Raw genomic sequence first — 14,795 nt, 5'->3', positions numbered from 1 at the left:
GGGAGTTTCATCTGTCCAAGCGCACTAGGACTGTAACGGGGCATGTGCATGAGGTTTAGACACCAGCCTGATGAACAAGAGAGAGACAAAGAAGATAAGGCCCAGATGGCAGCCTGCAGGGAGTTTCCCAGCTAGCATCCGTCCAAGTGCAGTAGGACTGTACGGGGGCATGTGCAATGTAAGGTGGAGGCACCAGCCTGATGCAGAGGAGAGAGAGACAAAGAAGAGATGGCCCAGATGCAGTTGTGGGAGGGCACCGGAGGACTGTCAGCCCTGTTAGGTCAGCCTGCATATTGGAAAGTTAGTGGGTTGCTAGCCCGGGTGAAACCTAGATGGACGCAGCTGTGCCATCTAACCCCTCCAGCAGGGCTGGAGATCTTCGTGTCCAGATGGCAAAGCTGCTGTTAACTCTGCCATAAAGACTGACCCCAAGATGCCCCCCTAAGCTTTACAAGGATGGTAAAGATAGGAAGATGCAATCGGGGAAACATCTCAAAGGCTTCACTCGTACGCCCGACCTGCGCAGGGGGCAGGGGCCGGGATGTTGTTAGGCGAGTACCGAAGCCTCAGTTGGAGAGATGCAGAACGGTTCGTCCTTTCTCCTGACCACGCAGCAGCGGGGCGGTGGGAGCCGGGAGACGCTCAGACCCCACCGCGGGGAGAAGGTCCAGCCGGTCTGTCCCCTGATGGCATCGCTCCCGGAGCGCTCCGTTGGCGCCAGGCGTGCGTTTCGCTCTGGTTGTGCTGCCCTAGCGCATCTCCAGGAGGAGGCCAGACAGAAACCGCGTCAGACTGGAGACAGCAGGAGGAAAGAGCCAGCAGATGAAACCCGTCCCTGCCTTCCATCGGTCGTTTCTGCTCATCCTGCAAGTTAAACAAACACGAGGAGAGGAACACGGGGAATGAGATAGCGACGATAAAAAAGCCAGGGCAGCTGCAGCTCATCCTATCCAGGGCCTTTGAGTCGCTCACTCAAAGAGGCATTTTTCTCTTCAACCTTTCCAAGAGAAAAGGCTGCAATCGTTTAGAAAGGGGGCGGGGGGGAAAGATGGCCATAAAGCAAGCGAGACTCTGCTTTGTGTACAGCCTGCAGGTTGGCTGATCAAGGTGCTGTTTTAGCATTTGATGTGCTGCAGCTGTTCTTTGACTGGATGAAGATGAGGATTATAAAGACAGCAGCGATAAGCTATTTATACATGGCCGGAGCCCCGCGTGGTGGTGTCTGTCTTGCTGGGAGGGCGGCCGCAATTGTCCGCTGCGGCCTGCTGAGCCGGGCTGCCGGGGGCCAAGGTTACACTTCTTTGGTCACGGGCCGTTGGGCGTCTAGAAAGAAGCGATCCAAGGGGGTCTGGTTTGGTGTCTCCGGCTCTCAGAGCAGGACGTAGGGTGACATCCGTGCTGCAAGGCACAGGCAAATATCTTCACTGCCATTCAGGGCGCTGCCGGGGGGGATTTCCTTCCCCTCTCGGAGGCAAGCTTGTGAATTCGGTCTCCGCTTGCCCTTTGCAGCACTTGCCTGTGAAGGGAGCCGTGCTGGCTTTTTATCTAACATCTCTTCTGATTACCATGTGTAATTGCTTCTCCCTGGACAGTCGTTACATCTTGTTAGGCCTCGCCTGCACCCATTTCACAGACCCCCAGTGTCCTAGCTCACTGCCCGCTATCTTGCACTACTTCTACTTGCACTGCTTGGACTAGAGGATCTCCTGCAATCTCCTTCCAACCATCATTTTCTTTCTGTGATACTTCGCCTATGTTCGCAGTATCCAACTTGAGACCTTCATCTCTCAGCCATTCCCCAGCTCCCTCCCAGCTCGTCCACTTGTCCAGAAACTCCTCTCCAGTGCACCCAACGCTGCCGAAACCCTCCTCCTCCCTGCCCACCAGTCTGACCCGTATCCCATCCCTCCGGTGCTACGTGCAGTGGCAGGCTGTTGCTGTCCAGGCCGTACCCCACTCAGGCCCAGCTCTGTCTGCTCTTTCCCTGCTCTGTTCCCACCATCGAGACCATTCCCAGCATCCGTCCTTCCCCCACTGCTGTTCTCTCTGTCTCCTCCTTCCCATTCACCTTGCCACTTCCCTCCCTGCCAACCTTCCAGCTCCTCGACCTCCGAGATCCTTGACCTAGAGAAAAAGGTTAAAAACCTAATACTCCCCATTTATGCAGCTGGCTTTCTCTTTACCTTTCACTCGGGAGTGGGACTCTTTCATCTTCCCAGCCATTTCACTTCCTGGTGCTTGCGGGATGGAAGAAGCAGATGAGGAGATGGAGTTTCCTACATGGTTGTTGCCAGCTCTGCAGACACGTAAGTGGGTTTCATGATATCTGCTGCTTTTCCTTCAAGCTCCAGCTGCTTGCAATCAAGTGGTTACGTGCGACTCTTCCCTTTTGTTTGTACCAAAGGAAGTTTGTGGTCCTCCGGGACGGGGGTGAACACTTGGATATAGGACTGCTTGGAGCAGTGCTGCATGGGCCAGCCCCAGGTGGGGTCACGGCACTTAGAAGTGGGGTTGTGAGCCCCACAAATTCAACTGGAGAAGCCAGGCTTGCCCTGGAAGTGGGTCCTTGAGCCCAGATTGGCTTGTGCAGCGGATCCCAACTTATAACCCTGGAAATGAGTGATCTTAATTAGTATTTTATCATTATATTTCTCCTGGCTCATGGCTTCTGACTGTCTGTGGTTGGCAGTAGCAGCAGAAGAATGCAAAAATCCCGAACTCTCTTCATTGATGTGAAGGAAAGGGAAGAGGACTTCTGCGTGCGTTAATTCAGTTCATTATTTAGTTTGGTGAATTCCTCCTTTGCCAAAGCCCTTTCCCAACCGTTCCCACTGCCGTGTTTTAAACGTATTAAAAACTGCATCTTGGGCCCAGCCCAGGCTGGAGACGGCCCTCTCAAACCACAGCAGCCTGTTCTGCTTCGTTTTTGTATATAGAAATCTTTCCTTTGTTAAGACTGAGGCTGGAGCTGGCGTTCCAGCCGGGAGGCCTGAATTCACTTTCGTGGAGCTGTGCCGACGTCAGGCATGTTCACCCTCGACCGCTGTTTATCAGCGGGGGGCGAGAAAGCCCGGGAAGTCTGCAGCCGCCGGCCACGAGGCTCTGCCTGCACCAGTGGCGTGAACACCTTTTCCTCATTTTGTGTATTCCCACAGCCTCTCGATCTGGCAAGTGGCTTCACAAACCCCCACGCGGGCTGTGCTGCGAGCTGCGGTGCAAAACCCTCCTGCGAGATTATAACGGAGACGGTAGCTGCTACTCACCGGGTCCCCTTGGACATACTGCAGCTCTGCGTTTGCGCATGCACGCTGGCTTCGCTGCAGGGTGGGAGAAGATGCTGCTGCCCATCTCTTCCGGCCCATGAGCAGGGCAAGTCTCTGACATACCCGAGCACCGTGTCCGGCGTGCGTTAGGTGTGGCTTGTCCTGTCGCCGCCTCCTCGGGACGAGCCTTGTGCGCGCGGTGCAGAGTTTGGGTGGTTTTCCCTTCAGATCTGCCCTTTGCTGTGTAGGCAGGTTGGAGAAGTGCCCCTGGCTCCAGAAGCAGAGACGGCAAGGATGGAGATGGCTCTTAGCTCCTTCCCCCCAGAAGGACCGGCTCCGACACCTGCGGTTTCTATCCTTCCGATGGAACATTTTATTGTAGCCAAGGAGTGGAACTGTTGGCCACAGGTTTCATCCCTGAGCTTTAGGCTCCTTCCAGATGCTCTTTGGGCCTTGGAAGATAAGAACGGAGACCTTGAACTTGACTTGTTAGAGGCAGTGTATGGAGCAGGGGACAATGCTGTCGTGTTTGCAGCAACTGTGTGGCTGAGGTAATGAATAGCGGCATGGAAACCTGGCTGGATCGTCAGGCTCAAAGAGAAGTAATTGATGGCTCGATGTCGTGTTGGGAACCGGCATCGAGTAGAGTGCCCTGGAGGTCGGTCCTGGGGCTGGTTTTGTTTGGTGTCGTCTTCAGCGACCTGGAAGATAGGATGGGGTGCGCCCTCAGCAAGTTTGCAGGTGACCTCAAGCTGGGGGGAGTTGTAGACATGCTGGAGGGGAGGGCTGGGATTCAGAGTGAGCCAGACAAATTGGAGGATTGGGCCAAAAGAAATCTCATGCGGTTCAACAAGGACAAGTGCAAAGTCCGGCACTGAGGAGGGAGCGATCCCCTGCACCGGGGCAGGCTGGGGGGGACGGGCTGGGCAGCAGCTCTGCAGAAAAGGACCTGGGGGACAGGGGACAAGAAGCTGGACAGGACCCGGCAGTGTGCCCTCGGTGCCAAGAAGGCTGACGGCTTCCTGGGCTGCATTGGTTGCCGGCAGGTCAGGGGCAGTGATTCTTCCCCTCTATTTGGCACTGGTGAGGCCACATCTGGAGTCCTGTCCAGTTTTGGTAGTGAAAATGGTTGTGGGCTGGGGGACAGGACTGGTGAGGAGAGGCTGAGGGAACTCGGCTGATTTAGTCCGGAGAAGAGAAGACTGAAAGGGGACTTAGTAGCAGTCTTCAACTCCCCAAAGGGGGTTCGAAGGAGGATGGAGCTGGGCTGGTCTCAGCGAGGGCAGATGACAGACAAGGAGCAATGGGCTCAAGTTGCAGCAAGGGAAGTTGAGGTTGGGTATTAGGAAGAACTTCCTTGCTAGGAGGGTGGTGAAGCACTGGAACAGGTTATCCAGAGAAATGGTATAACTTCATCCTTGGAGGTTTTGAAGTCCCAGGTAGACAAAGCCTTGGCTGGGATGATGTAGCTGGGACTGGTCCTGCTTGGAGCAGGGGTTGGACTAGATGCGACCTCCTGAGGTCCCGTCCAACCCTCATTTCTATGATTCTGTAGAGATGGGAAAACTTTGGAGTGAAAACCAAAGGTACTACATTTAGATGTAAATGGAAACAAGACAATGTGGTAAAACAGGGCCATGTTTAAGACAAAAAAAAATGTAGGCAAGGTAGCCACTTATGCGTATAGCAGTAAGTTACACACTGTTACACCCAGTTTTGTTGCTCAGCCTTGCTCACTATTATCTGGAAGCCTGACTATCATAAGAACATAAGATGTGCCGTAGTGGGTCAAACATAGTCTCTCTAGATCTGTATCCCAGCTCCGACAGCTGTAAGTAATAGATGCTGTAGAGGAAGAGTATATAAATGAGGCCCATCTTAAGAGATCCATGCCCTGCTGTACCCTACTTGGCATCAATCTTCATTGGCTTCACGGTGTCAGAGGATGCATCCCTAATTGTTCTGCTTAATAGCACCCAGTGGATCTGTTCTCCATGAATTGAACTCCTTTTGAACCTAGTTATACCATCTGCTGCCTGTAGCGATGAGTTCCATAAGTTAACACGAGTTGTATAAAAGAGTACTTCTGGCTTGTTTTTAACCTGCCTCCCGATCATGCCAGCCGCCTCTGCCGGGAGCTCTCAGAAGTCGCTCGCGTTCTCTGTGCCTCCCTTTCTCTGTTTTTAAAATGCAGACAGCATCATAAGAATTAACACGAGGTCTTTAAACCAAATTTGCCGTCTGAGTGCAGCGTGTCGGTGCTGCTATGACCAGAATCATTCTAAAGCATCCTCTGGTTTTTGCACAACTTTAATTTCTTGAGGATCTGGGGAGAGAAGGAAGTAACAATGCTTTTATTTATTGGCTGTGTTCTGCCTTGGCTCAGCAAGCGATGCGATTTTATGCTCACTTGCCTTGTACTATAGAGTTGTGTATAACTTCTGCATATTTTAATAAACAGATAGCACACAGAGCTCATGCAGCCAGGGGCAGAGCAGAACAAATTGCACATTATGCTATCAAAGCAAATATTTATTCTTTTTATGTGCTGTCTAGGATACCAGCGTGCTTGCGACGTTCCAGGGTCCAGGAGAGATGATAGGACAGAGGCTGGAAAACACAAGGTCACTATGGAAAGATCATCTCTCCTGCGGCTAGCAAAGCACCTGCCTTTTTCCTAGGGGTCCTATAGAGGGTTAACGTCATTACTTTTAGTTCCCTTAACACATGCATGATGTAGGCTTTAGAAAAACAGTGGCAGCAAAACTAACCCCAACACAGCACGTTATCTGCCTCGGGACTTCCCCCCCTCCCCATACGGTAACTCTGGGGAAAATAAATCTGCATTTACCACATCAGCTGGACAGCTTCTGGAAGCACCCCAACGTGCACTCCTTGTTCTTTAAAGCCTGTGCAAACATTATCGATATTAAACAAACTCCAGGGTTTCAACACGCTCCAAGGAGCCGCGGGGTTATACAGATCTCCCTGCTTACAGCAGGAAGCATCTGTTTTTAGAATAAATAGAAGGGGACCTACAGTAACGCTAGCTTTGAACAGCAAAATACGGCAGCATAACCCACAAGGATCAACAATCCTTTTGGTCTTGTGCCACTTTGCCAGGGGGGCAGATGTTTCTCCGGTATCTGGAATTTCTAAGCACTGAATAAATCCAGAGATATTAAAAAACGCAGTGTATTTACATAGGCAATTGCTGTTTATCTAGGCCTAAAGATATGGCTGCGTGCCCCAGCAAGTGAAGTTCATGTCCAATAAAGTGGGGCACTAGCACCCACTTGAGGAAGGAATGGGGAACAGATGCTCTCCAGGCTTCCACTGTGTTTTTGGGACTGTATTATGACCCAGCCTTGTAGCGTACTGTGCTACTCTGGTCCTTCCCCAGCAGCTGGTTGGTGCTCCTTAGGGCGGCTTGCAGCATCCGATGCTAATCCAGCCTGGATTCCTTCGCACAGCTCTGCCACACTGCCCTTGACCCGTAGCACTCCCTGTTGTGGTCGTGACTTTTGTCAGTCCATTTGAGCTTGCAAAACATAGTGCCCGGGCAATCCGCAACAAGAGAGAAATCCCTCGTGCGTGTCGTAGCATCATTGCCTCTCCTGTTTCTTTCTGCTTTGTGTTGTCGGAGGCTTTTAGGTAAATCAGGGGTCTCAGCTTTGTGACTCTCCTGTTTGCTAGCATAGAAAGGCTTTTTCAAAGAGGAAGGTTTTCCAGCAGTTCTGTTGGCTGGGCAGAGTCTGCAGGCACCAACTTTTCTCAGGAAGGTCATTCCAGAACTAGCTCCTCTTGATAGAAAATGCGTTGATTTGTGCAATCACTTCCTGATGCTGCTGTTCTCCCATCACTGCACAGGAAACTTGTTGCAGCCCTGATGGAAATGATACCTGCTAATTCCTTACATCCTAGCAGCAGAAGAGAGACATGAATAAAATAGCAAAAGGACACACTGAATATTTCATTTTCTCTAGCAGCTGATACAGAATATACAGTGTGCATCACTGCAGAACTGGGTGGTGCAACTCCCCACTGACGGTGTACCCAAGGGCTTTGGCTTTCACCCCTCTCTGAAGTTATCTTTTATCTATTTCAAACCCTAGGGAAGAGCCAGCCATCTGTTTCTTTTGCAGAGAAAATATATATAGTTGGCTGGTCCTGCTTTGAGCAGGGGTTGGACTAGATGTGACCTCCTGAGGTCCCTTCCCACCCTCATTTTCTCTGATCCTATATATTGCAAAAAATTGTTGGCTATATTCATTCTTAATTGATCCCATCATCCTCAGGATTAGCTTTTTAGTACTGCAAGCCTCGGTAGCTACATCATTGGAGTATCTCCAGTTGTTCAATCCATCACTGAGATGCTGGTGGGTCAGTTCCATGACGCTGGTAAATGTACCTGCAAGTCCCTTATAAGACATGAATCGTATCATGTCTATGGGAATTTGATGGTACAAACTATTTGCTTTCAGCCTTATGCTGAAGAATTGGGTTCAAATATATCGGAAATCAAGTGCAAGCAAGTTAAGTGATCTCTTCCTAACGGCAGTTCATCCATGTTACATATGCACCCACACGCACAACTTTGGCACGGGTGCTGCTAGTCGCAGGGCAGAAGCAGAGTTACTAAAGGCAGGGAGCTTTTCCCACAAGCCTTCTCTGCTCCGGGTGGATGTTAAATATCCGCTGTTTCCCCTGAGAATGGGGTTTGGCTCCAGGATCTCGATAGCATCTCAGAGGTGGCTTGCTGTCATAAGGTGACTAAGCGTCCCACGTATTCCCAGCCAGCCACGAATTTGCGGGGCTCTGCGCTGTCTCGGAAGAGTCCCTGCAGCAGAATATTTGTTCTGAATTTGAAAACTGGGTCTTGAATTGGCCAACCCCGAACATTTCTACAGCACCAAGCAGCACCCTGCTGCACCTGCTTAGAGCAGCGGTTTTCAAACTGTGGGGTGCGCTCCCCCAGGGGGGCCTGAGGGAACGTGGGGGGGGGGGGCGGCATGCACAAGGCATATTTTACTTTTTAAAATTATTATTATTATATAACATGGATGTGAACTTGACAACATCCCACCTTGAAAGAGTACGAGCGAACATTTTGCAGCCGATTTCACAGGTGTTGCAATGTATTTACTTAATGCAGAAATCATTTCTATAGCACCAACTACATTTCCCACCTGTACTAAACTCTAGGTTTAGTATGCCTATCGTATCTACCCTTACAACACAAAAAAATCACAACAAGCATTTGTGCAGTGAAGCTTACTCAGCTTATTGTGAGTTCGATATTTTCCATACGATTACGAGGTGAACATGGATCGGTATGTTTTGCATGTCTGTTTTGGTCTGGGTTGGGGTGGTGAACAAAATTGTAACTCAACGCGGGGCTCAGCTCAACAAGCTCGCAAACTAGTTTGCATAGTAGTGCTTGGTGATGAACTAAGGCCTCTGCAGCCAGGCAAATTAGCTCTGCATCTCAGACTTACCGCTCCACATTTAAGAGGCTGTAACTAATTAGATTTGTTAAGATGGCTAATTAGGCCATGCAGGCATAGTATGAACGTTGGATGGGGCTACTGCTTCCAGCCTGGGAGGTAGCAGCTAAGTAGCCTGCCTGCCGCCTCGTACTGCAGCAGCTCTCCTAATCCAAACTAGAAGTCATGCAGACTAGGGCGTGTGCTGTTCACTCCTTCCAGTTCTTACGGTGCTTTACCTGTGGAAAGCTGGGGTGTTTTGGACGTTCGTTTGTATGGATTGTTGCAGTTTTTAAGTATTGGTTGGACAAACACTTGTCTAGGATGGTTTCATCAAGGACGATCCTGCCTGGAGCAGGGGGCTGGAGTCTAGATTTGACCACCCGAGGGCACAGCCAGCCCTACTCTTCCGTGATTCTAGCCTGCAGCTCAGGTCATGCTCCTCCAAAAGTGGATCATGACAGTGTTTTAACAGTGGTAGTAACCACTGTATAGTCTAGATGGAGTGCAAGTTATGTGCTCCTTTTATAACCTTATAGCTATAGCTTTACTGCTCCTTTGCTGTCTTAGAATCATAGAAAATGAGGGTTGAAGAGACCTCAGGAGGTCGCATCCTGCTCCAAGCAGGGACAGCCCCAGCCACATCATCCCAGCCAAGGCTTTGTCTACCCGGGTCTTGAATACCTCCAAGGATGGAGATCCCACCACCTCTCTGGGTGACCTGGCCCAGTGCTTCACCATCCTCCTAGGGAGAGAGTTTTTCCTAATATCTAACCTAACCCTCCTCAATCACTCCTAATGTTCCCAACATTTCACTTGCCAGCCTGATATTTTTAGATCTTTGGTTTACCTAAGGGTGGTCTGGGGTTTTTTTTGTTTTTTTGGGGGGGGGGGGGAGGGGGGACTGTCTTTTTTCTTGCATGGACATTTTAATCTAAAATGAGGAGAAAGTTTCATAGTTTCTACAGTCGGAAGGAACCTGAACAGATCATCAAGTCCGACCCCCTGCTCTGGGCAGGAATGAGTGCTCATTAAAAGTAAATGTTACTGGTTTGAATAGCCTTTGTCCTAAAACGACTGGGGGTTAGAAAGCTGAAGCTTGGCAAGGAAATAGACTTTACTGAAGAAAAATAGCTTTTTAAGCTTTTGGGTGAACTTGGCTTTTGCTTTGGAAAGGTTATTAATGTTTGAAACATGCACTTTGAGCATGCATTAAACATTGGGTTCAACTGTGGTAGCCCGTGGCAATGGCACCGTAAAGGAAGAAAGACTGCATTGTGCACGGGTGCGTGATGACGCTGGAGGCGAGGGAATGCATGCATGGCTTTATATGCAGAGTCAGTGAGGTAGGGGCTGTGCCAAAGTCAGGCCTCCTTGAGTCGGACAGCAATGGTCTATAGCCCATGAATTCAGAACCATGTAACGTCTCCCCCCCCGAAGTCCTAGGAAATGACATCAGCAAGTTATGCTAAGAAAAGATGAACCTTGTAGTCATTCAGTCAAAAATCAAATAATGTGGTTGACATTTTGATATTATGATATAGATATATATATGAAACTGTGTATGATCCATGTAATTAAAAGCTCTATTGGGGGGAAGTGTGTGTGTGTGTGTGTGTGTGTGTGTGTGTGTGTGTGTGTGTACACATGCCCACACACATTTTTATATATGTGTGTGTGTGTGTGTGTGTGTGTTTTAGACATATAAACACACACACGTGCACACACGTGTAAGGAAACACAGAAAATTGTACCTTGCTTTGGAACTTTTTGGATGAAGGGGGCTATAGAAATATAGTTTCTAAACACTAATTTCAACCCCAAATTCACTTTCAAGTTGTGTTAAAAAGACTGAGCTGAAGGAAGTCACTCATCAGAGAAATGGTAAAAGCAACATTAATTTTTGTTGTAGGCGAAGACCTCAATATGGAGGAATAACTTTTATTAAAAAAGGAACTATGTACATGACAGAGAAACCCTTTGACTGCAGAAACATAGAGCCTTCCTAATAAATGCCGACTATCGATCCCACATGAAGCAGTGCTGTATATGAGAGCAGTATATTAGAGTTCTGGAGCAAGCACAAAGACATCATTCAGTCCAGATACTCTCCTGACTTCAGATGTTACGGAGCAGCAAGTGTAAATTCACTCTGCAGCCATGAGAGGGCTGGTTTTCTGCACTGTGTATATTTGTGTAACCTTACAGTTTTAAAGTTTAGATGAATAAAATAACTAACAATATGACTATTCTTGGTAATTCCCCATAAAATGTGATTGAGTGAGAAGGAACTTTCAGTTAGGCTGTCTCAGTTTCACTCTTCACCACCTTTCTGCCTCAGTCTCCCCCTCTGTAAAATGGGGTGATATTTATTCACCACACAGGGCAGTTTCCTAATAGCCAGATTTTCAGAACAGAGTCAACTCCTATTTAATCTCCTTCAAGCAGCTCAATTTTCTAGAGCTTGGCACCCAGCACCATGCTCCAGTCGATCAGGCACTGGACAGGGAGACATGGATTCTTGTCCCAGCTCTGTGCCTAGACCTTTTATTTAAGCTTTCTCCTTTTATTGCTTTTGATTTTTTTTTTCCTTGTCCTATCCACTGCATTACATCAGCAGGTCTCAACCTTTTTAGACTCGAGGCACCCCAAACAGACTCAAGGCAATGCCAGCTCTTACTTTGCACTTGTTTTTTGACCGCAGCAATTGAGAGAGCAAATTCTGCGGCAAAGAGCTCAGAAAGACTGCAGTAAGGTAGGCTGTTTTTAACACGGCTGATTCCTATTTGTATCCCGTGAATCATATTGGCACGCTTAACGGCACTAACAACGCGTGGCACCTTTGGGAAGGTATCGAGGCACCCCAGCTTGCCGTGTCTCCCGGATGAGAATCACTGCATTCTCTTCAGGCTACATGCGATTTCAGGGGTGTCCAACACCTGGCCTGCAGGCAGGATCCTGCGCATGGAGTAGCTCCATCTGGCCCACTTGTCTCCTGGCCGCTGCTGCCTACCCCATGGATTTGACCCGGGAGGAGCCCTGTTATCTGAATCCAGCCTGGGCCACAGGCGAGTTTGCCACCTCTGCGCTATTTGAGGCAGGCACATACAGCAGTGGTTCCCAAAGGACGTGACATGGTGCACGTGGGACGCTGGGAAACATGGGTTGGACGGGGTGCTGGTCCCCAGCTAGATGGGGTGCAGCCCTGGCTGTGCTGGGTCAGATGCGGCATGCAGACCAGGGAATGGTGTATGCCCCCCACATCTATCTGGGGGAAGAAAAGCACGCCGCAGTATCGGTGGCAGCAGCAATCCCTCGATTCGGGTCTCGAGGTGACTCGCACCCAGCCCTTGGGCTGCAGATGCATGCGCAGAAGGTGCAGGTCTTGCTGCAGGAGGGAGCAGGCTACAGGCTGGGATTCCTCTCCTCCGCCTTTCTCTGCGCTCTTGTCCCTGCTCCGAGCGCGAGACGCCTCCTGCCGCTCGGTTGCGTTTGCAGGCCTTTGGAGTCGGTGGGCAGCCAGCTCCCCCCAGCTTTTGATGGTTGGCGTCTGCTTTCTTGACGTCTGCTTTCACGGTAGCGTCGCCTCGGCGGCTGCGGGATCTCAGGCTGACGCAGCCGGGAGGACAGCGCCTGTTTCGGGCGTTGAGAGTCGGGCACCTGCACGCCCTCCGCTCGGGGCTGCCCACGCTGCTTGCTCCCTGCCCGTCCTGCGTGGGGCAGCCCCCCCGCTGGTCTCCCGCAGCCCTCTGGCCCGGCTGCCGACCGGTCTGCCTCGGAGCAGCTCACGGCCGCCCGCTCGCGGGGCTCGTGCTCCGCGCGACACCACGCGCTCCGCGGCCCACCCTGACAAGCGAACGCGGCCTCCGCCCCGGGCCCGCAGCCGGCGCGCTTACCACGGCCGCCCTGGACGCCGCCCGGCGCCTGCGGCCCCCAGCCCGCCTGCTGCTGGCGGCGGGCTGCACGGCGCTCCCCGGCACGGGGAGTGGCGCGTTTTATTGGGATGCCCTGCGTGCGGCGCACGCTTTGTTATGTAGTTCGTCGTGCACTTTTTTGTTGTCGCTTTGTTACGCTGTTTGTGATGCGCTTTTTGGTTCTGCGGTTGCGCAGAGTTTTTTTGTGCCGCCCGCCCGGCTCCGGCCGCCGGGAGGGAAGCGCCTCGCGGCGGCTACGCGCGCCACGGCCACGGCCCGACCCGCCGGGGGTCGGCGGGCCGCGCGCAAACCCACCGGATTGGCGGCGCGGCACCACGTGACCCTCCGCCTCAGCGGGGCGCGCTTCCAGGGACCTGGGTTGCGTGTCCCCCCCTTCCATCGGGATTGGCGGCGAGGTCCCATGTGACCCACTCCTCCCGGGGAGGGCGGGGAAGTCGCGGTTGCCAGGCGACGGCGCAGCGAGCGGCCTGGCCGGGAGGTAGAGGTCTGCGGCCGGGGGGAGGAGGGTCGGTAATGCAACCTCTTTGGGAGGGGGCGTTATGACGTGAGGGGGCGTGGCGTGCTCTGGGGGTATGGCATCGGGGTGAGTGTGGCGTAGGAGGGGTGGTGCGCCCTCAGGGGCTGTGATGTCAGAGGGGCACGTGACGTAAGGGGTTGGGGCGTGCTCTGGGGTGCAGTCAGAGGGGCAAGTGCTCGCTAGGCGGGTGTGACATAGGAGGGGTGAGGCGTGCTCTGGGGTGTGACGTCAGAGGGGTGGGGTGTGCTCTGGGGGGTGTGACGTCAGGGGGCGGGGCATGGGCTTGGCAGGTGTGACGCTGGAAGGGTGAGTGTGCCATTGGGAGGAAAGGGGTGGGATGGTGGGACCCTCATTCCCCCATGGGGACCCACCCATCCCCCCATGCAGACGGGCCTGCTCCAGGGCCACGTGCTGCACAGGGCCGTGGGCACTGGCAGCATCTGCACCCTGGTCTCAGGGGTGGCAGCACCTGGCGCCAGTGAGGACCAGCACGACCAGGACCACGACCCTGCTCCGGTGGCCAGGCCGCCGCGGCAGATGCAGGGACAAGCCACTGTCTGCACAGGTCACCACACCGACCAGCCGTCCGTTCCCCCGTGACAGCAGGAGCCGACAGAGTCCACGCCTGCATGGTGGGAGAGCAGCTGTGTGCCCGTGTGTGCCCCTCTCGTCTGAGCAGAGAGAGCGCCTGCTGGGCTCCGGTTGCTGCATGGGCAGAAACATCCAGTCTTGACACCAAGCTGTCCTGATGTGAAAGCCTCAGAGGGAGGCGGCAGCCCACGCTCTCCAGGGACGCACCCAGGCGCATCTATAAGAAGAAGATCCCCGATAGATCCCCTTGAAGAAGATCAGTGGGAGTCATCTGGGCTCTGGTCACACTTGTGATTTGTCCTCCGATGTGGTGGTGTCAAAGTACTTTGCACAAGGGATGTATGTTTGTAGAGCTCCTGTGGGGAGTGTTACTGGAGTTAGGACATGCTGGGGTGTGAAGGACAGAACAGGGTGGTCTGAGAGTTAATTGTATTGTGGAGCCACCTAACAACTCTTCATGTTTTGGTGATTTTCTAGGTCTCTGCAATGAGATGGGACAGTAGCTTGTCATCATGGGGGACATCCTAGCCTATGAAGCTGAGTTACTTGGGCTGGTGAAAGAGGTCAGTGTTCCCTGTGAAAGGGGAAAGACATTGGCTGGTGCTTGCATTTAGGAAGAGGGCATGGGGTGATTTTTTGCAGCTCTGGTTTTCCTGCTGTTATAAAAGCAGAGAATCATGGAGAAGTGGGGCTGGAAGGGAGCTCAGAGGTGACATCTAGTCCAACCCCTGCCTGAGGCAGGATCAGCCCTGTGCAAACCAGCCCAGACAAACCATACTTTAAACTCTGTGTAAGACTGACACAACACAGACCTAACACCCTAACCTGCCACAGGTAAAGCAGGAGAATCACAGCAGCCAGTGTCCTGCTTCTATGAAATGTTGTCAGTATGTGCTCAAGAGGTCCTGGGTATAGGGCCATGCGCCCCTGCTACAGAGAAAGGCAACCCCTCTCCCCTCCGCCAGTCCATACCAATCTATGGGGTAAAATGTGGACAGGGGTT

At 52.1% G+C, this 14,795-nt stretch overlaps 1 protein-coding gene across 5 annotated transcripts in view; it reads left to right on the top strand.

Moving 5' to 3' along the window:
- Positions 1-10,646: 10,646 nt before the first annotated feature.
- Positions 10,647-14,795, top strand: part of ARMC9 (armadillo repeat containing 9) — a 114,651-nt gene continuing 110,502 nt past the window's right edge. For 2 of the 5 annotated variants that reach the window (XM_090056019.1, XM_090056016.1), the window contains exons 1-2: positions 10,648-13,162; positions 14,270-14,355. In XM_090056019.1, the coding sequence (XP_089912145.1) occupies positions 14,305-14,355 (51 nt within the window). In that variant the 5' untranslated portion in view covers positions 10,648-13,162; positions 14,270-14,304. Of the gene's footprint in view, positions 13,191-13,499; positions 14,132-14,269; positions 14,356-14,795 lie in introns of those variants that run through there. The other 3 variants (XM_090056018.1, XM_090056020.1, XM_090056017.1) reach the window with 3 other exon arrangements.

The sequence above is a fragment of the Crocodylus siamensis genome, chromosome 6, assembly GCF_052110815.1.
Source record: "Crocodylus siamensis isolate JL-2025a chromosome 6, ASM5211081v1, whole genome shotgun sequence".
In the NCBI taxonomy this organism is placed as follows: Eukaryota; Metazoa; Chordata; order Crocodylia; family Crocodylidae; genus Crocodylus; species Crocodylus siamensis.
This window is presented reverse-complemented; position numbering and strand designations above follow the sequence as displayed.